Source organism: Alosa alosa, chromosome 14, assembly GCF_017589495.1.
Source record: "Alosa alosa isolate M-15738 ecotype Scorff River chromosome 14, AALO_Geno_1.1, whole genome shotgun sequence".
NCBI classification, from domain to species: Eukaryota; Metazoa; Chordata; class Actinopteri; order Clupeiformes; family Clupeidae; genus Alosa; species Alosa alosa.
The window spans coordinates 28,420,444-28,444,940 of record NC_063202.1 but is presented as its reverse complement, the minus strand read 5'-3'; the positions used below and the strand labels follow the sequence as shown (position 1 = coordinate 28,444,940).

Sequence of the window (24,497 nt, the reverse complement as noted above, 5' to 3'; positions counted from 1 at the left end):
GCTTTGCTAACCTCTTACCCACAAATTGGATTTCTTCTTCCAAGAATGTTTTGTTTCCCACATTTGTCAGGCCTTTCTTTAATCAAATATATTTACTCTTCATTATTGTAATTGCTCTGTGGATGAAACTAAGCTGACCACAGCAAATTTAATTAGCCCACTTTAGATAATGCAGTGGTACTAGGCAGATTCAGGCGGAACATTTTTTCACAGTAAAGATTTACAGTCTAATGAATGAAGAAGACAACCGCACTCCTTAGACTCTTTTGATGACTCTTGAATACTGAGATTTCATTAACTATGAAATGATGCAAATCTCTTGATGCTGGGCTTCCAAGAGAGGCAGGAAGGGAAAAAATAGCATGCTACTCTTGTAGTCATGGCAGCTTATCTGAAAAGTGGAAACGCAAATGTTCACAGTCTGCTGTTATTGTTATTGGATCACATACTATTACCATTACTTTTACTAACTTTAAAAACTTCACAGTATTTGCATGTTCTGATTTTTTAGTTCAGCCAGGAGGAAAAGGCAACAGACTGTTAATGAAATCTACCCACAGTGCAACTCTTCACCAAAGCCTCCTTTCTTCCTCCAGGCCACTCTCTCCTGCTCCACGGACTCATGACTCTCAACACAGCCCTCCACAATATTGCACGAAACCTTTGCTGGGTTGGGCGCTTTCAAAAGAATATAAAGGAACTAATTGGTCCGTGTAGCTTCAGCCTCTCATTCAGTGTTATGCCTTGGAGTGCAGCATGCCGCTCTTCAACCCATTAACGGTACTCCGCCTGGAGACGTTCACATAAAAAAAACACATCTTGGATAAAGGCAACAGTGGTTGTCCAAAAAAGTGTCAAGAGGTCTCTTAACTGGTAGTCAGGAAGGACGGGGGGGAAGTCAGCCTGTTGGATTATTCCTTCCTAATTAATGAGTGACTTTTAATATCAGGCCAACTCAGGGGGGTCGTGACAGAACTCAGGCTCTGACACCTCCTGAGACCCTTAGTCAATCTCTGAATATGAAATAATAGGGTCGGCCGGCACAGGTGTGAAGAGAGACGCACTGCCTACCAGGAGGTAATTACTGGAAGAAGTGCACACCGGACTAGAGAGTCGTTCCCAGGCTTCCTCTCCAGGCTGATGAACAAGGAAAATTGATGAAGCCCGTTGTTAAACATACTTTTTAATTGAACTTGGCTTGCAGATGGTTTTAAATGACAGTCGAGTTCAGTTCCGTGATGAAGAGCATCTGGGGAAGCTGCTTGGAGAAGGGATTTCTGTCTGGTTTGTACATTTGCCAGTCCAGTGGTCAAGCTTCACAAGGAGTTGAAGAGGAGATATCTGATTGTCCCTTGCCTGAGTTTCCCCTTATTTTTGTTTTGTTTGCCAGCTGAGTAGATTTACTTATTTCACACAAATGTGTGGTAAATCTTTTAATTCTTCCATTCAGCCACAGGCAGAGCATGCAAATTAATCCCTTACTTCCATCCAAACACAAAAAAATACTAAAAGTTAATTTTCGCAAGTTAGGCGCAAACAATCTAATGTAATCCGTGGTGACACTGAACATTTTCCACCACAAGCCACAGGGAAAAAAGAAGGGAAAACACACAAGGAACTGCGAAGCTCCAGTCTGGCAAGTAGCACGGAGATGAAATTGAATCTGGTCTGTTCCCGTCTCTCCCCTCTAGGGCCTCGCACTCAGCTCCAAGAGAGCTCAAAAAGCAGCTCTGCATTTCAACTCAGAGACAGAAAGCATATGGGTTTAATAAACGTGCAATATGTTTGATTTTGATGTATCTCAAGGAAACACAGATGCTGTCAATTCATGTAAGCATGGCTGTCCTCTACAAACTTGCCGAAAAGATGAGGTAGCACGTGTGCTAAAGTAGTTGGTAGGCTTACACCGTCTGCTGTTACAACAACCGACAACTTTGTGAATAGTTAGTGCTCCAATTTCTAAGTCAAACAAGGTCATTGCTCTAATATAGTGGAAATGGAAAGATATAAAAGATGCTGCCATCTGTGAAAGGATGGACTAACAACAATACTTTTCTGAAAAATGTGGATGGACTAACACTGCCATCTGCTGATTGTCTAGGACAACACATGCAACATGCCACAATTTATGTCTGAAATTCTAGGCTATGGAAGGTGTTATTGTAAAGTTGCCAAGGGGTTTTATTTCCTCAAAGAGATAAATAATAGAGACATAATGTAAAATGATCCAATTAATAACTTTAATTGAGCCAGTGGTTTAATAAGTGGGATATTTTCAAATACAATCAGTGTGCAAAGATGGATACTGGAGTTCATAATAAAAAGGAACATTTTCCTGTTTATGCAAATAAAATCTAAAATAGTTTGAGTTTGTTAGGCCTGTGCATAGTATAGTTTCTACACACTGAATTCAGTCAACTGAAAGGCAAACAACTGTAGGCCCATATGGCAAAGATAAGTTGCATAAGCCTACTGTGTAAAATGCTATGTGCAAATCTAAATATTCAAAACCCTAATTCATGTTTTCCACCATGGTTTGTAGGCTATTGTGCTGTCTAACCTACGTTGCTGTAAGTAAGTGGATCCTCTGTGCACTGTAAGTGGATCCTATCTGTGTGCACTGCCATTTTGAAACTCAAGAGGTCACTGTACCCAAAACATTGCAAAGTGGGCAAATTTAGAGCCATGAGGAACTACATAATAGTTAAAGGAAAATATACGTTGTGTATTATGCCATGAAAATGAACCTGGCAGCAGAATTAAAGTGAGGGATTTTCAAAAATGCCACTGATGTAGGCCTAAAGTTATATAGGCTATATCACTAACAGAAACTGGGATAAAAAGGCCAAGATTTCTATGGAGACACATTCCTGGGGAAATGCATTTAATAAACCACTGAATCTATACGTTACATAGGACATGCCTGACTTGAAATATAGCGTATAGGTAAGCCTACTCGGGCAAGTCAATAAACAGAGCTCGCACACTGCGGTTTTTCGCGTTCTGTCCTCTATGATTAAAGGGCAATTGTAAAATCATTCAACTTACCACAATGTCTGAAAGTATAATACAACGTATGTCTACTTCAAAAAGAAAAACAGAAAAGTTAAAAGTGATCAGGTCCGTGTGCCATCGAACAATTCAGTACAGTGTGAACAGCATCATCTCAACTGAAGGAGAATACCTAGCTACATGAACATGCCCCAACATGACCTTAGCATCGTGCACACACTTCTTTCGCAGCATCCTTCACATGAGCAGTGACGTCAACACAAAAAAAATGGTGCCAATGATATATTGATTGGTATTCATCCGTTTTTAAGTTCTAATCAGCTCACTGGGCCTAATCTAACACATAACTTTATGAAACAGGCCTACAGTAATGCAGCCCTGGATCAATGCCTTGCATATTTGCCGTGCATAGCCTACACCCACAAATAATTAAATGTTGTTTGTTTATATTGTCATGCTAATTTTAGGAATTAACTGAGGGCCAATAAACCTCTACCCTGACTTAAGCACTACCTCAGGGTTTGATATGGTTTCGTATTAGCCGCAGGCACGGGGCCTATTCAAGCAGAATAAAGTTGTCTCGTGATTTCCAGTCCTTTGTAGAGCAGCGTGCAAATGATGCTTTCCTTGACTGGTCCATCTAGTTCAGTTGAGCTGTGGATGTAAGAGGCTTAGGACAGGGAAAACTTTTATGTTCTAGCTTAGTGTGGCAGTCTCATGACTTGACTTCTTATAGTTCCAGAGTTAGTGTAGGCAAACTAATTAGATAATGAATAAAAACGTAAGTAATCACAAGAAAAACAGAAGAGATATTTTCTTATATATTTTTGCATTCGTGCTTTTTTTGTATTGCTCGGTACAAACACTGTTCTATTTTTCAAAGTCATATCATGTGAATTCTCCAAGAGTACGCCGGGACACTGGTAAGAAACAATTTCATAGCATGACCTCAGAGCTAATTATATTCCATTTGCTTTCTTGGTCCGAGAATGATTTTGAAAGCTATCCACTCCAGAACTGTCATGGGCTTGAAGTGTAACTGTCTTGCATATTGACAGTGAATAACTGGATGTTTTCTTTCAGAAAATGAAACGGAGTGCGTGTCCCCACAGTCGTCGGAATTCCCAGAGGGTTTTTTCACAGTGCAAGAGAGAAAAGATGGAGGGCTTATTATATATTTTATGATCATTTTTTATATGTTTTTGGCCATTTCTATAATTTGTGATGACTACTTTCTGCCATCCCTTGAAGTTATCAGTGAGCGTAAGTGGTCATTTCTTGAATGATTTGTTTGATTGAAATTGTTTTCAGTTGGTCAGGCGTAAGGTTATGCACCGAGAATAATGTAGCCTACTTCTCTGTTATACTATTTTACAGGTCTTGGGCTCTCACAAGATGTAGCTGGAGCAACATTCATGGCAGCTGGAAGCTCAGCTCCAGAACTAGTTACAGCCTTTCTGGGTAAATAAACCTGTGATTATATCTCTATGTAACTGTTGTGTTTTATTTTAAAACTATTCAAAAGGTCAAGACATTTTAGTAATGTTTTTTTTTTATGTATTTCACTGCATCAACTAAGTAACAACATGATTTAAATCTAATCATGCACAGAAATTCAGTCATTCATAAATTATAATTTCTCACAGGTGTATTTGTCACAAAGGGAGACATTGGGGTCAGTACCATTGTAGGATCAGCCGTTTACAACCTCCTTGGTATTTGTGCAGCATGTGGACTCTTAACCGCTGTGGTATGTAATCTCCCATAAAAGGTTTGCTTAACCACATTGTACATGAAATGACCAACTGAACAGCCTGTTCTGGGTCAATTGCAGACCCATCGTGTAGTGAAGATACAGTACTACACTGAGCTGAAGTATTTTGTTTACAATGTCTAGGTGGGGCGACTCACCTGCTGGCCACTGTTCAGAGACTGTTTGGCTTATGCTATAAGCGTGGCTGCTGTAATAGCAATAATCTCAGATAACAAGGTGTACTGGTGAGTAACATCATTTCCTCAATATAACCACAACATTGTCAGGAACAGTAGCATCACTACCGCATACTGTACAAACAAAGGACATTGACTTTGGTCCTGCTGAGTCATGTATCATTTAGCAATTGCACTTTTGTCAATATATTTCTAATCTCTTGTATTATTCCGTCTTCCAAACCAAAAAAGCTCTGCAGAATTACTTTTACAGTAATTGTAGATGCCCTTAAAATTAGCTTACTGTTTAAAAATGCTTTATTTCCCAATTCTTTGAATAATAGCCTTGTGATAACAAAAAGTATATTTTGTAGATCAAAATGCCACCACAGTGACCATCATATTGTTTGACATTTTCCAGGTATGAAGCAGCTTCTTTACTTCTTGTGTATGGGGTATACATAGTCGTGCTCTGCTTCGACATCCGAATCAGTGAGTATGTGTTACGCAAGTTCAGCCCTTGCTGTACCTGTGTGGCCAAAAATGCAGAGGAGCGCAGCGAGCAGCAGCCCTTGGTGGGCTGGCAGGACGACACAAGCCTCCGCTTGCACCGCAGATCCCGGACAGACAGTGGCATCTTCCAGGACGATTCGGGATACTCTCACCTCTCCCTCAGTCTTCATGGACTAAATGAAATCCCAGAGGGTAAAAGACACATAATGATTCACTTTCAGTGTGACAGTTTAAATTATGGATTGTTCTGCATGAAATTATTTACAGCCCCTTTGTGGTTATAAATTATTAACTGTAGTTAGGTCTGCCAAAATTGATAATATATGTGCCTCCCTACTCAAAAAAGGAAATTTGTAATTGTAACATGGTAATTTAAAATTCCAATACTGAAATCCTCTACTGTTTCATGACAGAGCACAAGAGTGTTTTCAAGATGCCTGAGAATGACCTGAAGCGTATCCTGTGGGTGCTCTCCTTGCCGGCCATCCTGCTGCTCTTTCTGACCATACCAGACTGCCGCAGGCGCACCTGGAAGAAATGGTACATGATGACCTTCTTTATGTCAGCTGTGTGGATCTCTGCCTTCACTTATGTACTGGTGTGGATGGTTACCGTGGTGGGTAAGGAAGAAGTCATTGTTTTAACTTTATAACACTTACAACAATATATTTATGTTTATTATTGACTATGGGAAAGAGGAAAACTAATTTGGTAAATAAGATTTTATTTTGGAAATATTTTTCTTTGGAGGGATGTCATGTCTAGAGAATTCAGTTGGCTTGAAGATTCCATATTTTGAATGGTAGGCTAACGCATGTGAGCAGTAGGCCATGCAGAGTAGTCACATGCTGCACTGGCTAATTCCTGAAATGCCGAGAGTTTGTATCCCGGGGAGATTAGTGTAGCCCCTTCATCTTGGGTCAGACGTGACTCTCCGCCAACGCAGGATTAAGGTCTATTTTGCCCTGTGGGTTACCATGATAAACCATGTGATGTTAGCAGAGGTTGTGGAGTACAATAGGATTATTATCCTGCTAGTTGTCATAAAAGTCTCACATGAGGAAAAGAGGAGAGTAACCATTGTTAAGCCCACTGAATGGACCGCCCAGGTACTACGACTCTGTTGCCCCCAGGAAAGCGTGATGGTCACTGAGCACATCCTGAATGTAGTTGCCCCCAGGGTAGCATTCTTAGTTTTATCATGAGGCACAGCTCTCCACGTAGAGCCTCTTAAATCCCTTAGGCTCACTCCCATTAGCTAAAGCATTGCGTAAATGATCTGAGAATGCATTAAGAATACATTACCGATAAGTCCTTGTCTTCGTCATTTCTCTTAGGGGAAACGCTGTCCATCCCTGACACGGTAATGGGCCTCACTCTGCTTGCTGCTGGGACCAGCATTCCAGACACAGTAGCCAGTGTCATTGTAGCCAGAGAAGGTGAGACTATAACTCATATCGTTTAATTTGTTTGTAGTTGAAAAAGTGAGGTGTCCCTCAGATCTACTTTCCCCTTTTCTCAGGCAAAGCAGACATGGCCATGTCCAACATCGTGGGATCTAATGTATTCGACATGCTCTGCCTGGGTCTGCCATGGTTCATCAAAACAGCATTTGTTGACACTACCTCTCCAGTCGAGGTGAACAGCACTGGTCTGGTGTTCACAACTGCCTCTCTTCTCTTCTCTATCGTCATACTTTTTGTGACGGTGCACGCAAACGGATGGAGATTGAACTGGAAGCTTGGAGTCGTTACACTGTTTTTCTACATTCTTTTTGCCACTCTGTCCATTTTGTATGAACTGGGAATTATCGGTAACAACCCCATCAGAACATGCAATGACTAACTGATTATCCAAAGAAATTGACCAAACTCAGGAATCACTGGACAATTTGAAGAGGCCTGACCTGCTAGGCCTTATCTTGCTTCTGAAAGGGAGTCAGTCTGGGAAGGCCAAAACTGATAAGCGTTTATGATCCCTTTACACAAGCGACATAAAGAGGAACAAAACACAAAATAAAATAAAATAGGAAACCAAAAAAATTCCACTCACCTCTCATTTCTCTGGGTATGTGCATGGTAACGGAAAAGTACCACTTCACGTTATTTAAATAGCTTCAGGATCTGTCATATAACAGTTTATGATACGCAAGCTAAAAATAACAAAGCAACAAGCACACTTTGATCTCACAAAGAAGGTTATTAAACACCAAAGTTTAAAAATTAAAAAGTTTATTTTGTCATTCAAATAAACCGGTGGCCCACAAATTAAAAAGGGTTTACAAAAAAGTAAAAGGGGGGGAAAAATATCACGGTATATAAACAAACCTTATACACATCCAGTTACTGAGGCTGGTGGTGTCATTCACTGAGCATGTGGTACAACAGCAGAGACTTATGGAAATGTGTTTTTAAAACAAAACAAAAAACAGGGTGATGGGTGAATTGTTACTACGATGTTTTAGGCATTTCGGTCAATGCGGACATCGACTTCACGGCCATTAATTTTGGTGCCATTCATCATCCGACAGGCCGTCTCTGCACTCTCTGGTGAGTCAAAGCGAACGGTACCGCACCCTTTCGACTTCCCATTCTCCATCTTGATCTCTGCAAACATCACCTGACCTGGGATTCACAACAAAGCCAGTAGTCATTACAACTGAACCATGTGAACTTTTCAAGGCTATAAAATATAAAAATGACTACCAAAGTATTCCATTACAATCCACTTCTGCACTTACCACAATGGCTGAATTTTTCCTTCAGTTTCTGCCAGGTAAGGTCATAAGAGAGCTAAAATACAAATAAAAAAAATATCATACAAGTCTCAAATCTAGAACACCAAGTGTTTGACAAACATATACATTAGAGAGATTAATACTGATGCTTACATTTCTCACAAATATCTGGCATCCGCCCTTTGATCCTGATCCCCTGTCGGACATTCCTCCGCCCATGTGACCAGCACCACCACCGAAGCCGCCAAAGCCACGGTTCATGTCCATGCCGCCACCCATCCTGTCGAAGCCGGCGCTCATCCGATCCATGCCCATGTTACCCATCCCACCGCCTGTGCCAGAGTCAAAGTGTAATATTCAGCCAATGAGGCCTTCAAATGAGGAGTTTCATGTGAACAAGTCATGGTTTTTAAAAGGTGGTAAGGAAATGAGTCAAAGCAAATGTGGCTGCAGGGTGTGGGGAAGGGGGAGAATGGAGGGTTAGCGGTGAGTGTGTGATGTACCTAAACCAGACCCCATGGGACCCATGCCAGCATTCCCCATGCCTCCTCCAAAGCCTCCCATCCCTCCGCCTGATGAAGAGAGCGCACTGGCAGTCAGAACAGCAGCAAGCCAAAAGACAGGCCCCAATCCATACACACTTCAAACAGAATTAAAACAAAACACACAACACACCATCCCGCCCACACTGAATGTCACAGCGACAACACCAGCCAAATCAGAATGCTCTAACGTCTCCCCACACCGTTGTGCTTTTCCCTAATGGTTTATTTTGACCAAAGAATCCATCATGCTGGACATCTAAACAAATCAATAGCACATCAGGACTTTGACATCACAAAATAGGAAATGTACAGTGTGTACTGACTTAATATATTTGCAATCTGCCCTACTCCACTATACAGAGATTTAACCGTAAGTCAAGAGAGACTCTAAGACGTCCCTGTCAGATTTATGGTTTATAAGTGGCCTTGTCACCACAAGATCTAAGGGGCTGGAGTCGTGAATCCTTGCAAGAAGAATTCTGACAAGCAGTGAGTTTAAAATAAAAAATGCACACAATCTTGCCTCTTAAAACGGTTCACTTGGAGTCAAGCATTTCGTTATCAATTTGGTCTATGCATACTCATCATGCAGCTTGTCTTAGAAGCCCTTCAAACAGGCATGCTCCTTAATGATGCAGGAGCTAAGAGCATCCTCACCTAGTCCAAAGGCATCACCGAAGGGACGATTCATTGCCATGTCATTCCTGCCAAAATCACGATCCATTCCCATACCAGACCGGTACATGTCTACAGAGGAGTAGATATAAGAAGCCATTTAAAAACAAAATAAAAAAAGGCCTGATTCAAATCGGAGAAGACTCTTGTCAGAATGACTAGTGCATTTCCATACCTCCCATTCTTCCCATGGGTCCCATGTCACGGCCTCCAAAGCCACCCATATTGCCCATGCCATCCATACCACCAAATCCACCACCCATTCCTGAGGGAGGGAAAAAATGCATTATACAAATGGTAAACGAATGACAAAGTGCCCTGAATTGTCCTTTTTCTGTATATTCACTACAGTATGTGACCGAATTAAACCAAAAACATGCAAGTAGAACAGACTGAGGGAAATGTGGACATACAAAAAAAATTTTTTTTAATGAAATATATTTATTATTCAACCTTTGATGTGTGTGCCAAGACAAAGAGTAATCAAAATTATCATTCATCTCACCTCCCACTCTGTTCATTCCATATCCTGGACCATCCATCCCTATTAAAAACAGAGATGAGTTTAAATTTCTTTCAACTCAATAGAAGGGCTAGACTGGCCATGAACATTATAAGTTAACAATCACGGGTAAATGTATACCAGAGGGATGTTTACTAGTAATTGACCAGAGAACTGGAATTTGCTTTTGGGAACCCCTCTGTCTCAATCACACTGTCTTATCTTATCTTATCGACGACCAAACTAGAATAGACGCAAGAGATCTTTGTAACTCAAAACTCGGCCATCTTGATTAAAAAGTAACTTGCACACTGACTGGTGTGTTAGCCATGAGACTGCACAGGACATCGTTGTCACATTTGATCATTTGTAAAAGTTTCAAGCCAAAAAACATCTTCTAATTAGAACTCAACAGTAAAAAAAAAAAAAAGTCAATTCACAAGGCAGGGCCTATTCAAATGGTTTTAATTAGGATTTAGTGTGTGTTTTATTTGAAATAGAAAATATAAACTTTGAAATAAAACTGGAATATTGCAAACACAAAAGTAGTAGCCCAAAGTAGTTAGCAACAGCAACTAATCCGTTTAGCAACAGCAGCTTCCTATTCAAAATCGCTCATTAAGACTCTGAGAGCAGACAAAGAATGACTGAGACGGAAAGTTTGTGTGTGACTGTAGGAGTACCTCCAGGTCCCATGGCTCCCATTCCTCCAGCTCCACTGATGCGGTTGGCATTTATTGGCTGACCACCAGGGCCAAGACCCATTCCGATGCCTCCAAGACCCCCTGTGTGCGCAAACATTCAATGTATTCCAAACCAATTCTAATGAGACACTGCTCATTTGTAAACAGACTGATAAAATACCCACTTGGCAACTGAGGCGATTTCTCTGCTGGACGAAAATCATCAATGGGAAGAGACTTATCATCCTGTGTAACAAATATCATGAAAAACGAGCCTTTACGCAACACTTATGCATCACTGGCAAACACACAATAATAGAAATCAATCAAAACTTTTTACTCACAATTTTGACATGCATGGGTCGGTCAAACAACATTTGTCCATTGAACATAGCTTTATGTCGAAGTCAAGGTAGGTACACAGATTAAGGTCGGAAGAGAGGAACAAATCTAAAATCTAATGGATTTAATGCTAAACAGCTCTTGGTGTATTTAGTGTTTAATAATAGATATGCTGTTTTGTAGTCCACGAGGCACATGCTAAAACATGCTTAATGTAGAGGTAGGCAGACACGTTAAAGCTTTGAGTTTCTCTGGAGGATACAGACAGCTTGGACAGCTTCCAAAGGTTGCTGAAAAGTGACTGTTCCCATTCCACGGCTCTTCCCATCCTTGTCTTCTTTGACATCAGCCCTTTTCACCGTCCCAGCCATGCAAAAAACTTCCCTGAGCTTCTTCCAGCCAACTTTGAAATCAAGCTGGGCAAAACAACATAAAAGACACGGATGTCAAGGGTTACATTTCCATTGTAAGCGATTCATTTGACGAATTAACAAAATCAGATTCAGGAACAGTCCACACTGATCACAATTATGTCTTACAGCAGCGTTTTATTCCTAATGTATTCATGCTGGCAGTAGGGCTAAGACGGTATGGATGTTTTCTTACCGCGGTCGGTAAGCAAGAAATTGCTGCAGTTTTGCGGTATACCACCCCCCCAAAAAAAAAAAAAATGGATTATGAATTTTGTGCCGCCATCAGCCATCACAGCCAATTCAACTTTAGGCAGCTGCAGCAACTTCAAAGACAACTGGACCAAATGCTTCAGACATGAAAGAAATAAGCAGTTTATCAACAAGGCTATCATGATTTAAGAACTGTTAGTCATGACGCTTATGCTAATTTTACAACGGTAGGCTACCGCACGTTTTAATGGCTGCGTCAGGTTGTAACAAAGGTAGGTCCGAGGCTAGCCTCGACCTACATGTCACTGTTAAGTTAAATTCTTAACAAACCAGAACATATTTTGTAATTCTTTCATGAACTAAACATGTATGACTCCTTTCTGGCCAAATTTCACAGCTTTCACGTTTAACAGCTTTATGTAAATCGAGTTTAAAACTGAGAGAATAGAAAAGTGTTACGATTGTGCCAGTTCTCCCCTACTCTCGCATAGTAAACAAATGGAATGTTGGAACATCGCGCTCCCCAACACAAAAGGTCGGATTTGCTTAATTTTTTTGATGATAGGTTTTGAAGTTTTGTTGTGAAAACGGAGGGTTAGCCTACTTAACGTAACTGTGGTTCTCTGAGTATCAATGTCATAAGATGGTTCATCACATTACACATCATGATTTTACATAGGCCTACAGTATGTGTACACATGTGCAGGCCAATTATAGTGGGATTCAACTTCATGTAGCCTAAGCTGACTGCATAACTCTGAGATTCTGCTACGTTTTCAAACCGGAATTGTGCTAATGTCATGGTTAAAAACGTCGAAGTAGAATCACCCAAATGTTTCAGATATTTTATTTTTTTTTGCGGTGATGACTGTGACGAGCTCAGACACGCGGTAGGGGTCATGTGACCGTGGCATTGCGGTAATGCGGTTACCGTCCCAGCCCTAGCTGGCAGTAATGACTGCTGGAATAACAATGGAGGGATGTACAAATTATACAGAGCCAGCAACTCCAAACAATTAGTTGTCAAGTTGAAATCTAGCTACATAAATGCTTGTTTTTTTTCGTTACATCCATAATATTAAGTGATGGCAAAGAAAATAATGACTGAATCAATTCCATATGCATATGAAGCCACAGGGCAGAAATAAAGAGACGCCTTAATGCTACTTACATTGGCCACAAAAACAGTGGAGCCCAGTCTTCCTCCCTGAAGGCCATTTATGATCTCAGGTGGGATGTTGGGGTTGTTGGCGATGGCGGGAGGGATGTTGATTCCTGGACCGCCATCTCCGCCCCGTCCTCCAGTGCGCAGCAGCACCCGTCGAGCGTGCTCCCCCTCAGGATCCTGACACACATCAGTAGCAACACAGAGGTCAGGTTCCAGCCAAGGAAGACCCTTCTCCTTCCAAAAGAAAACCCATCATGGAATGCTACATACCTCTTTGATATTGAGTGGTCTGCCATTTAGATCATGTTTGCTCATGACCTCAACGGCTTTCTTCACAAACTCCTCATCTTTAAACTCAACAACACTGCAGGGAGAGAAGTAATGATTAAAACAATGCATCAAATGTCAGCCCAGCCTCTGACATGTTCCTGATAGATTAGATAATAGAATCTTACCCGCAACCCTACGGGTGAGACATGGGATGATCCACACAGCACCAAATCAATCCAGAGGGATATAAATGATAAATAGTCACCGATGGAAAGTACAGACAAAAGTACTTTCATTAGATTTTGAGTAATACAATGTAACCATATCAAATCCATTGACAATTTCGGATGATGTGCAATGAAAAGAGAATTGTAAACATGTTTTTTGAGGACATAATGGTAATGTTACATACAAATGTTCATCAATTAACTGCAGGATACTTTTATCAAAATCTATGGGGAGTCATAAAACAAATGGGACAAAGTACATTGTGAGACGCTGTGGGAAGAAGGAAGTTATGAATTGCAAAAAAAGCCAATAATTTTCTCAAGGGAGGTACTTAGTCAATTGAAAAGATACATGGCAACACTCATAACATCAGGTGTGACAAAACAAATGCCATATTTGATGACAATCATCAATCAATGAAACACCTGCTAACAATTCACTTCATCTCTTATTGCCATTGACAAATTGGAACTGCCACTCTTGAAAACCACCAATTGAGAGAACTTCACAATAATACACTTAAATGTGCTTTTGAGTTATGAATTTCATATTAGTTTTCCAGTCACATTTGAGAGAAAAACCTCAACAAACCTCTACAAAACCACCGACAGTGATAGGACAATTCCCTTCTAGTTTAAAAGCAATTCACATGTACATCGCCTAAGATATCTTTACCAGAAGGAACACAAAATGAAACTGCAGAGGGTATTTAAAACCTCGTGCAGCAAGTCGTCCACATCACTTACCCTTGACTTTCCTTCAGCATCCTTAAAGAGCTCCACGTATGTAACCTCACCGACTACATGAGACATACAAAGGGGGAAATACCAAAGAAAACAATGCATTTAAGATCACCAGTCTTCTCTTCAGTCGACATTGGCACACCGCTACAGGTGGAGAAGCTCCATGAGAAAATCAACAAATGAATCAATCCAGACCAACATTCCACTACACACCACCATGCCGTACTGTTCAATTACTGAAACACCAATCAGCCAAAGACAAAGATCTAAAATCAGCATGGATACATTGAGCAGGTTGGTCAACACGTTTCCAACAAGTCTTGGCTCTGTATTAAAATGACCTTCCATCCCTTCAAAAAGCAAGCACAGCAAGACATTATTTGGTTCGTCATTTCTCCTTACAAAAATCTACACAATGATGGTCAGAACAACAACTTAAATGAGGTTACATTTTGGAGCTGTCAATAAATCTAGACCAAAGAAATCTTCATCAGGTAATTTCAGACCACAACAGATCAAAAATCCTCCCATGAGGACTGTTGAAATAAACAACCCAGACTACTGTTTATCACTGCTCTACACTAGAAAATTCACAACATCACTACATCACAGAAGGGGGATCATTTGGAATGCTTTCCAATTTGTCACTGTAGGGGAGAGAGAGCATCACTTGAGAGGGATGATTACACCTCCGGGTGCTTTACCTTTCTCTCGCATTAGATCTTTAATAGCCTGCCACTTCATATCATAAGGGATATTGCTAATGAACACTCGGTTTCTGTGAGCGCCCTTCTTGTCCCCCGGCCCTGAGTGTTTGTCCTTCCAATCTGAGTAGGGATGATAACGATTTATTTTTCGGCCACCAGACTTCTCTTTTCCTTGCGGTTTGTCCTTGGGGACTTCCTCGGTTTCACTGTGGGGAGGAAGACAATACTGTAAATTAGGTATAGTCTTAAGGGCTGCTCAAAACAAATGCAGATATAGCTCCAGTAAATAGGAGGGAAAGGAAATCAGTTAGCGTTATTAACTTTTAACGAGCACTGCATGAGAAACGGGTTAACTCACCTGGCATCTGTATTGTTTGCCGTAAATATCATAGCATAGAATCTAGGTTTAACCAACTTAGCGTAACGTTATAGCTGCGTGTTTTTAGGTGAATCGCCTTATTGCTAATACATCTCCACATAAAATTACACTACCAGTGGTGTTAAAACCACTTATTTTACATAGACTCCGTTACAAGTTCTCTTTATATGCACAATATTTATGTTAACAGTTTATAGTTAACGACGTTTCTAAATAGCACTGAGCTATCGCTAACGTCGAAGCAGGCCAACAGGAACTAGAACTAGCTTCCACGAAACGTTAATAGCAAATATGTCCATCTAAAACGCCACACATGGGTAAACTGGTGATTTTTTAAAAGTATTATTTGAGAATTGTTTGACTTTTGTTTATGACCACCAAGGTAACGTTACCCAAGTCCGATAGCTAGCAGCTAAGTAATTTAGCATTTCTCAAAAGAAGCAGCTTAGCTTAGCATAAACTAGCTCTTGGCTCTTGGAGTCTTGGGTGCATTGTCAGGTCGATATTTTGTGTTTGATGCGAACTACCACCAATGCCTTATAATCTGTATATTTTATATTAAAGAATGTTACCAAAGTTGCTGTTATTGCTATGGTGTGCAAATCATTACAGCTAGCGGCAGATAATTTCAAGGCAATAGCTGAGACTTTAACCATAAAGTATACATTCTCCATTTTAGCTTCTAGCCTTTAGCGGCCCGGGTAACGTTAGCTAGCAATGCTAGCTGACTTGTATAACACTCCCAGAATGGACAGAAAGAAAATAGTTAAGCTACGTTACGTTTTAACGCCATTTGTAGTCTCTTCGGTTGCTCCAACTTCTTCTTCTTCTTCTTCTTCTTCTTCTTGTCCTTGTTCTTGTTCTTGTTCAGTCTCTGCCTCTACCTCTGGCTCTTGCTCTTGCTCTGGCTCTGGCTCTGCCTCGGTTTCTTCAGCTGCAGGGGTCGTTTCCTCTACCTTGATCTCAGAATCCAGTTCTACATCGGCCATGATTGCTTGTTTCTATCGTCGGAAAAAATGCCGCTTTGACTGCGCAGTTCAAAATTACAGACGCTCCCCCTCTGCACTGATGTTATTGTCGCGAGATTAAACGAGAAGACACATTTGCGGTCTTTGGCTTGACCGCCTCTCTTGTTTCAGCCATCGCATTAGTTAGAAATGTTATAAAACTGAAATTAACTTGTGTCTCCAAGATTACACCAGCACATGGCTAAAGAGGTTGTGTTATTGTTGCATTTCAGAGGCAAACGACTGAAGAGGTGCTGCATAACTAGGCCTATATAGATAGATAGATAGATAGATAGACTTTGTCAGACAAGTCTGATATTTTTCTTGCGTCCATTTAATAGTAGCTCCTTTAATAAAAGACAGACATTTAGGCATTGGATTGACATTTAGACCATGTGTTTCCAACTGTTTCCAACTTTAGCTTTAAGCTTCACCTTAGCACAGCAGAAGTCATGTCTTCAAATGATTTAACAATGATTTAACAATGATTTTCATTGGTTTAACTCATGTTTCACATCCTTTTTCAAAACATGTAACACAGTTCTCATACAAAGACTCCAAACTCCATTGGATTAGGCCTACAGTTTTTTCCAATTGCTAAAACACAAGTTTGCAAACAAGTCTGGTTTTATCAAAATACTTAACACAATTCACAAAACCACACACCCAAACTGCAAAATACCTCATATATCCTGCAAAATGAAGCAATGCAACCAAAACTATAGTATTATCAAAATCAAACTTTTGCACCAAATGGCACACACTTCATTCATATTATCTTATCAGATGTTTGTCTAACCAACTACACACTGTTGGGCATAATGAAAAGCACTCTCATTTTTAGTATGCTTTACTAAAATAGTTCAAATTGTAGAAAATCCTTCAGATTGTTCACATATACAGAAACATTTGCAGATACACACACATGATTTTAAAAAAAAATCACCAAACAAGTCAGTGCAACATGCATATATAGGCCAATTAGCTCATGTATAGTATCATTTTGAATGAGGGTTTTGCAATAGCAAACATGTGACTTTATGTTAGATTGTTGTGTCTGCAGAGAACCGTGTTCAGTGCATTTAAAAAGTGACATTTTGAATTGCAAAATGTGTGTAAAGCAGAAAATGCGTTTAGACTTTTGGAGACTTGAGAAGAGGTTTTGCTCTCTGTGTCAGTTTAAATAAGTGTGCTATGCATGTCATTTTAGTGTGTTAGCAATTGAAAAAAAAAACTGTAACTGTGTGTAACAAAAGGAAACATTTATCCACAGCTGATATATATTGCTTGCAAACTTATGGACTTGTAATGTCAATGTGTGAATCTCCTTTGCACAATTCTTCAATCAGCAATCATTCATTATCCATAAGAAATACCATGCCTGTTCTGTGTTGCTATTTACAAGTATGAATCTTGGGAGGAATGAATACAATTCATTTTTATTCAATACATTTTGTCTTTCCATAGTTTTTCTGATACCAGAAAAATGATAAGAAATGGCACAGACATAGCAAAAATGAAGGCTGAAACTCCTCATTTTGAGAACGGTGTTTTGCATTTTGTTGGGCAGTGTGTACTGTTTGAAAGTGAACAGTGATTTGACTACAAGTTGTGTTGTTTGATGGCAAAATCTGCTTGTGTGTTTTACGTAAATGTTTTGAATTTGAGAGTGTTAGAGTCTTTTGCAGGCAAAATGTGTCATTTTGACCATGAGTACTGTTTCAGCCTGTGTGTTAACTGTTTTGAAAATGTGGAGTTTGAGTTAACTGTGGCATCAAAGCAATCAAGGAAAACTGTAATTTCTCAGTTATTATGACTATAATAACTTTTTGAACTGTTGTGTTATTCACACACTGCTTGATTATAAAGTCACTCTGTTGCAATGATTTGCGAATCACTTTTGAGATATTATCAATCAATGATGCTATGTTGTTACTATATTTAAATGCTATCTTATCTATTCCGCTATCTATTCTTTCAACTGTGCTGTTGCTTCATCTATTCTTCCAACTATGCAAGAAGACAGTCTGCCCTTTGACCAGATTTTCACACCATGGTTTTACATAATTACATATTTGTAAGAGATAAAGGTTATGCTATTTTGGGAGCAAGACCGCAATTCACGCTATATTATTTGTGGACATATTTATGCAAAAAATAAAATGTATAGAAAAAATACCACGTCTCTGCATGTCACTTATTCACTGTTTCATTGATACGTACTGATGATATGCATTTCTGATGAGCACTGCATTTCTGTCTTAATGGTGTTCTAGGCTTGTCCTGCAGAGATTAGGCTAAGCCTAGAAAAATTCAAAAAAAGACTTAGCTGATGTCAGAAAGTCATTTCATTCTGCTCCAAAGAACACTGTAAGTGTGCATGCTGTGGTCAGGAATTTTCGTAAATGTGTTGTGAAGTCTCAAGAATAACCAATCCAGGTTTCCAACCACAAACAAGTTGAAGCTTCAGCATCTTATAATACCACACTCTAGTGTAGTGTTTTGCAATGAACATCAGCTTTTGGAGCGTTCAAAAACACAACCTAATTCACCCTCATTGTGAATACAATCAGGTCATCTCACCTGATAATTTGTTTCAAAGTCTAAGCAGCTATTGCAACACATGCCCCTTTTAGATCCTGTCAAATTGAAGACAATTGAAGACATATATTGTAAAAAGTCTTTCCTGACAGAGAGTCTTTCCTGATAGATGAACACAGCTCTCTGTCTGCTGGAAAACACTGTCACGGGAAGAGTCATTTTGAAAATGGGCAAATAAACATTGAGTGGAGAAAACATTTTCTGTAAGCTACTGTTAATGGATGCAGTGACTGTGTGTGAAAGGAATATTACGACAGTGTGTGTTTCTACGAATGACTGAAACATAGCATAGATAGATTGTCTAACAACTGGTCATTATGTAGAGAGAAAGGGAGAGAGTATTGTTGGGGGGGGTGTGTATTGTTCTGCGGGGGGTACGTGTGCGTGTGTGTGTGTGTGAGTGAGTGGGAAAGAGAGAGTCTGTGTGTGTGTGTGTGCTTCTGCTGACAGAGATAGAGAGACGGAATGATAATGAAGATGAGGCAGCCAGTGAAAAGCGCCGGGACTCTCCGTAAAGAGGCAGAGGCTGGGATTTCTGACCTTAAGACATCTGTGACTGGTGAGCCGGGCTGTGCAGCATGCCATAAAAACATTGTCTTTCATTCCCCCGACTAGCCTTTTCAAGAATCTGAAGACTGACCGCACAATTTAAGTGGAGGGGAGGGCTAGTCTCCTGCAATTAACTGAGAGGGCTTATGGAGAAATCAATACAGCCTCCAGTATCTTCTCCTAACAAAATATTGGCACATATCAGCAGAATCACAAGCAACAGGTTTGTGAAGATTAAGTCGAAATGAAGGTGAGTGGCATTCAATTCCCCTCTGCTTTTCTTGTTCTGGCTTCTTTTTTTAAGAAACACATTTCTCATCTGTAAACATAGCATCTGTCTCTCTGTCTCCCCTGCCACCACCACCTGCTGCTCCACGCAGCCTGTGGCATCCTCAGCGCGGCTCTCTCCGCTTCCTCTCTGCCTCTGAGGGAGTTGGGATCCATTCGTTATGTCTCTTCATATCATTTTCAGTCATCATCCATCCTCTCAACCACATTCCTCCCATTCTGGCGTAATGAAACCGCCACAATCCGTCTGAGTTCCGCTCGCAAGCAACAGGTACGAAGAGCTTTCCCCTTTTCTCCTGATGAATTACCAAAAGCTATCTGTAGTGGGCAACGAGGGTAATACGGATCCGAGAGACATTCCATTTGGATTGGAGCCACATTTGACATTTGAGGATATTGAATGGAATACACACATTGCAGACTTCTGTGTTGTTGCGGCTCCCTGTCTTTCCTGTTGAGCTATTTGTGTTTCCTTTGAGTGTGCTCTCTATTTTTGACAAATGTGCAACCCATTTTCTTGAGTGCGTTTGAAGATTATATAGTACAGTAAACCTTTGCCGCAATATGGGTAAAGGTGCAAGGTTGACAATGTTTGATTAGATATTCACAAATCATTGTGTGATATTTTTCGTGCCAAGTACATTATCCTTACTCAACTGTCCCTTGCTGATAACATTTCAAGGTTCATGCCCATGATTTTATAATGGACTAATAATGATCACATTGCTATCTCCCTGCTTTTAAATCTCAGATTGCAAAACCAGTTTTCTAAAAATACATATAGTGGCATTACAACATCAACATGACTACAACAGTTGAATCCCTCTCTGTATTTCTCTCTCAGGGTAGTATGCAGGCTATCCTGTCTAGTCTGATCTCAACCATAAGAAGATGAGCAGCCACTACAATCATTCTCTGGCGGCTATCAGTGGGAATGACAATATTGCTCATGCTCTGACACTGGAGCAAAAGACAGCTTTTGCATTTGTGGGCATGCTGCTGGTATTTCTGGGTCTTCTCATAGTGAGATGCTTCAGGATTTTACTGGACCCTTACAGCAGCATGCCATCCTCTAACTGGGGAGACGGATTGGAGGGCTTGGAAAAAGGGACCTTTGAATATGCCCTGACATGAGCCAACGCCCCTCCCTGTCGATTCTTACCAATACCACTCCGAAGCCTCTTTCTCCTCCAGAAAAGCCTTGCCAAGCAGCTGTGCCACCAAATATGCTGGGGTGTGAAAGTGTGACTCCTGGATATGTACATATGATATGTCTTCATCAGGCACGTTTGTTATGGTTTGGCACAAGGACCTAACTGTCCTTTTGGAACCTGACAGCTGTTGTTGCAAGAGGTGCCACAGAATACAATGATGGAAAACAGAAAAGACAGTCTCAGGGAATTAAAGAATGGCTCTTTGAAGATGAGTTGAAGATTTTGGACATGGACTTCAGAGATTTGCACATGTGGTTGTACTCTTTTTTGCACACAGTGGCAGATAAGGGTTTATGTCTATATGTTTTGTAAGCATTCTAAGTGCAATCTTATCTTGTGACGTTACACACCTCTCATCCAGGTAGCTGCTGTGTTTAGTGAAGATCTGAAACATGAAAGCATTTGTGGTGTCTCATTGTTTTGTATGTTACAGCCTGACAGATAGTGATAGTGAATATAAATGTAGCGCTCTTGAACACTCTGTCTCACTATGTGAAATTGAAGCAAAAAAAATGGTGTCCAAGTTACTTTGTGAATATATGGTGATTGGGGAAAAAAGCATTAGAACATATAAAAACATCTCAGACATAAGGAAAGGTATCCTCCTGAAATTTTATTAGCTGTTTTTTCTGAATTACTTTAATGTCTATTGTTATTTCAGACGGGGCTGGTATTTCTAAATGATTGTTTTTTATTATTATTAATTCAGAAATAAATAGCTGTGTTTTTCTGAATTAAAGAGATATTAAACTCGCAAATTCAGAAAAAATTCTCAAGTAAATGCACTACACTCTCTATTACCCACCAATTGAAAAATATTTCTTGTATTAAACCACTCTACCAATTGCTTGTGTTGACACTTGCAGCCCGGCCCTTTACTCTACTGTGGTCCAAAGTGTACAGTGAAACTCTCTGATGTTTCTTGTGCTGTGCGTTTGCCTTACTGTGACCTTATATGGGGTTATGTGCCTTCATGACTTAAATGACCGTTAGATTAGTAGAGATGGCTAACTGCTATGAAGTGCTGTGTATCATATGTGTGTATGTGACACATAATGAAGTGCTGCCCCTTGCTGTCCACATCTGTGGTTTTCAGTACTCAGCTGATTTGTGGACATATTGTGGAATAAAGCAACTTCTTGATTTCAACATTGCTGGCCCTTATTTTTTCAATGACAGTGTCTCCCTCAGTTGAGCCAATATGACAATATGACAATGACGATGTCTGCCTGAGTTACAAGCAAGTAAAACAGAGTGGAAAAATCCAATTCACAAGATCAAGGAGCCAATGCAACACTTGTGGAAGTAGCATGTGATAAGATGTGTCATAAACGAGTAATTTAGCGCACCATGTAGTTGGAACACAAATAAATCCTCCATGCGCTCTCTCTCTCTCTCTCTCTCTCTCTCTCTCAAATCACACCAAATCAAGTCAAATGGTGATTTAATGGCATGAATGAGTTAAGTTATTGTTGCCAAAGCTGCAAGTATAACATGTTAATAATCAACTTTACATTAGCTCTTTAAATCTCAAAAATAATTTCAAGCTTTTGCCTAAAATTGCACTGTGCCTATTTACAAGGGCATTGTTCCCACCTCTTCTGGGGCCTACCATCAAATGTTGGACCTCTAGAAAGCTGAGAACCTCTAGTTTTCGTAGGAAACAATCAAAATAAATGTGTGATGTACTCACAAAGAGTTACAGAGGCTAGAATATAGTTTTTTCTTTCTGCTGGATTACAAGCATCTCTGAACTGACCACATTTCAGCCCTCTAGGTCCCTTGATATGACTTAGAAACACCACTGAGCCCTAGCACCAGGTCTTGTAAAGTTCTGTGCAAAAGTAGATCAATATAGAATGAAAATATGAGTGCTTTAGAGTATTGTTTGCCAAGGTATGCTCATGCGTTTTGTAAAATGCCTATGGAAACTCCCCATAGAACTTTTTGTTATCCAAAATGCATACTGACAATCAAATGCTTACTGCACATGAACCCCTTTGTGTAGAAGCATAATCCTGGTCTCAAATGAAAGGTAACACATTGAAGTTTTATGCTTGTATTTGGATTATAGGGGTTCTGATATGGAATGACTACACTAAATATGGAATGACTACAAAAAAGTCTCTATTTTTGCATTTACTTTGTTGGTTCAATGAGTGTGTATAAGATAGAGTATACATCTGTACAACTAATATTGGATAGCACAACATGAAGATTAAATTTCTATGGATTCTTGTGAATATTTCAGTACCCAATATGTTGCATCTACTTTTGTGCTGCAGCTACACTGCAGCCAGAAGTCAGGGTAGCACCAAAAGCAGAGTGGGGAGGGGGGAATTTTGGATCAAATTTAATTGAGACATAATACGATTAATCTGAGAATGTAAAGCACTATACAGATTGTACATGAAAAAAGTTGTCATTTTTGGATTCCGAAGAGTCAAAGCTTTGAAATGGTGTATAACATTCCTATGCTACATAGCAACATGGTGCATACAATTGATTTAGAATGTTGGGGGGAGGTGGGGGGGGGGTAACCGTCCCGCCAGCGGGACACTGAAAATTATGTGGCTTTAGCATTAGTATAGAAATCAAATGAAATAATGAAAGGAAAAATATATATAATAATAATAATAATAATAATAAAAGGATAAATGGCAAATGGTATTAAAAGGACAATAATAGCTTCAGCAATAGTGCTATACTGTAGAAAAACAAACAAAACAAAACTCTCTCTCTCTCTCTGTATGGTACTCCCATCCATTGCCAAAGCCACAGGGTAGACTCTGCCTCTGCTGCCTGCTCAGACAGCAGCATGCCGCCAGACTGGCTGATAACAAAGTGCCTCCGAGTGCCTTCAGCTGAGGCTTGTCAGTCACAGGGGGCACACCCGCAGCCACCGCCCACCGTCTTGGCTTCCTGCAGCACCCATCAGAACGTGAACGTGTCCCACAACCAACGACCCCTCCACATGCAGAACAATATCACCATCCTGAGTGCAAATTAAGGGGTTGATGTGACAGGCGAATCACATGGGGAGATGTGTTTGTGCAGAAAGGAAGAGGTATTGCTCAATGATTAGGAGTTGAACTGTGGACTTCTGTGCGCCTTACCTTCGTTGTAATATCATAACTGGATCCTCTCCCCTGGAGTCATTGTGACCTTGCCCTCGGTTCCTATTAAAAAAAAACATTTTGTAACCTGCTTTCCTCTCATAACATTTTGTCTTGTTTTGTATTTGATTCAAACAATGCTTGGTCTGCACCAAAGCATAAATACCTGTTTAAATATCTGTTTAAATCTATGCAATTGATCTAAAATAAATCACTAAGGAGTTCTTTATGTGTTTCCACGGTGTATTACTGTACGATCAATAGTAATCATAACTTATGTGACAGTCACATGAAACAAGAAGGTCAGTTGGAGGACATTGGAAATGTTTACTGTATTCATTAGGAAATTATGGAGTGGGAAAGTTGGGGTCAATTTGGTAATAAGGAAGCATTCTTGCAATGACCCTCACAAAGAAGCAGAAAGGTCATGGCTTGAAGAGAAATGCCTTAAGCATGTTCTCAGTGTATGTGGCTTCACATTAACTTTTGTCAACAGCTAATAATCCATGCGATTTACCAGTTATTTAATTTCTGTTCAATTGTTTTCTCATGAATTATTTAAAACAAGTATTTCAAAAAAGTGTAATTTCTTAATTTATTCAGAAAGCATTAATCATTTATTAAGAAAAGCCAAACATCATTACATAACCACACATCAGAAATTGA

At 40.0% G+C, this 24,497-nt stretch overlaps 3 protein-coding genes across 6 annotated transcripts; 2 read left to right on the top strand and 1 right to left on the bottom strand.

Annotated features, from left to right (window-relative positions):
* The first annotated feature begins 3,730 nt into the window (after nt 1–3,730).
* On the top strand, nt 3,731–7,469 carry slc24a5 (solute carrier family 24 member 5). Its single transcript, XM_048263245.1, has 9 exons — nt 3,731–3,935; nt 4,096–4,275; nt 4,390–4,473; nt 4,659–4,762; nt 4,910–5,010; nt 5,363–5,646; nt 5,868–6,074; nt 6,792–6,893; nt 6,977–7,469. Exons 1-9 carry the CDS (start codon nt 3,782–3,784, stop codon nt 7,297–7,299), a joined length of 1,539 nt encoding a protein of 512 aa, XP_048119202.1. The 5' UTR covers nt 3,731–3,781; the 3' UTR covers nt 7,300–7,469.
* A 199-nt stretch (nt 7,470–7,668) lies between these two features.
* On the bottom strand, nt 7,669–16,105 carry myef2 (myelin expression factor 2). Of its 2 annotated transcripts, XM_048263223.1 has the most exons (17): nt 15,837–16,104; nt 14,675–14,883; nt 13,974–14,026; nt 13,185–13,192; nt 13,000–13,093; nt 12,733–12,906; nt 11,201–11,354; nt 10,941–10,990; nt 10,782–10,842; nt 10,597–10,698; nt 9,917–9,955; nt 9,587–9,676; nt 9,394–9,483; nt 8,695–8,763; nt 8,345–8,523; nt 8,195–8,246; nt 7,669–8,078 (listed from the first exon to the last, which is right to left on the bottom strand). In XM_048263223.1, the coding sequence occupies exons 1-17, from the start codon at nt 16,043–16,045 to the stop codon at nt 7,915–7,917; spliced, it is 1,797 nt and encodes a 598-aa protein (XP_048119180.1). In that variant the 5' UTR covers nt 16,046–16,104; the 3' UTR covers nt 7,669–7,914. The 2 variants fall into 2 exon arrangements, with proteins under 2 accessions (XP_048119180.1, XP_048119181.1); XM_048263224.1 differs by lacking the exon at nt 8,695–8,763 and having other exon boundaries at nt 15,837–16,105.
* Nucleotides 16,106–19,196: 3,091 nt separating this feature from the next.
* Nucleotides 19,197–21,817, top strand: ctxn2 (cortexin 2). 3 transcript variants are annotated; one of them, XM_048263300.1, is made up of 3 exons: nt 19,197–19,463; nt 19,594–19,772; nt 20,346–21,817. In XM_048263300.1, the coding sequence occupies exon 3, from the start codon at nt 20,393–20,395 to the stop codon at nt 20,633–20,635; it is 243 nt and encodes an 80-aa protein (XP_048119257.1). In that variant the 5' UTR covers nt 19,197–19,463; nt 19,594–19,772; nt 20,346–20,392; the 3' UTR covers nt 20,636–21,817. The 3 variants fall into 3 exon arrangements, with proteins under 3 accessions (XP_048119257.1, XP_048119258.1, XP_048119259.1); XM_048263301.1 differs by lacking the exon at nt 19,594–19,772; XM_048263302.1 differs by lacking the exon at nt 19,197–19,463 and having other exon boundaries at nt 19,554–19,772.
* The last annotated feature ends 2,680 nt before the right edge of the window (nt 21,818–24,497 follow it).

Excerpts from the sequence above, each read along its gene's own strand:
- slc24a5 (XM_048263245.1), top strand. The coding sequence starts at position 3,782 with ATGAATAAAAACGTAAGTAATCACAAGAAAAACAGAAGAGATATTTTC. Across the intron at positions 4,763-4,909 it reads GTGGACTCTTAACCGCTGTG|GTGGGGCGACTCACCTGCTG; the intron begins GTATGTAATCTC and ends TACAATGTCTAG. Across the intron at positions 6,075-6,791 it reads GTGGATGGTTACCGTGGTGG|GGGAAACGCTGTCCATCCCT; the intron begins GTAAGGAAGAAG and ends CATTTCTCTTAG.
- myef2 (XM_048263223.1), bottom strand. The coding sequence starts at position 16,045 with ATGGCCGATGTAGAACTGGATTCTGAGATCAAGGTAGAGGAAACGACC. Across the intron at positions 9,956-10,596 it reads GGGAGCCATGGGACCTGGAG|GGATGGATGGTCCAGGATAT; the intron begins GTACTCCTACAG and ends TGTTTTTAATAG. Across the intron at positions 8,079-8,194 it reads GGAAAAATTCAGCCATTGTG|GTCAGGTGATGTTTGCAGAG; the intron begins GTAAGTGCAGAA and ends TGTGAATCCCAG.
- ctxn2 (XM_048263301.1), top strand. The coding sequence starts at position 20,393 with ATGAGCAGCCACTACAATCATTCTCTGGCGGCTATCAGTGGGAATGAC.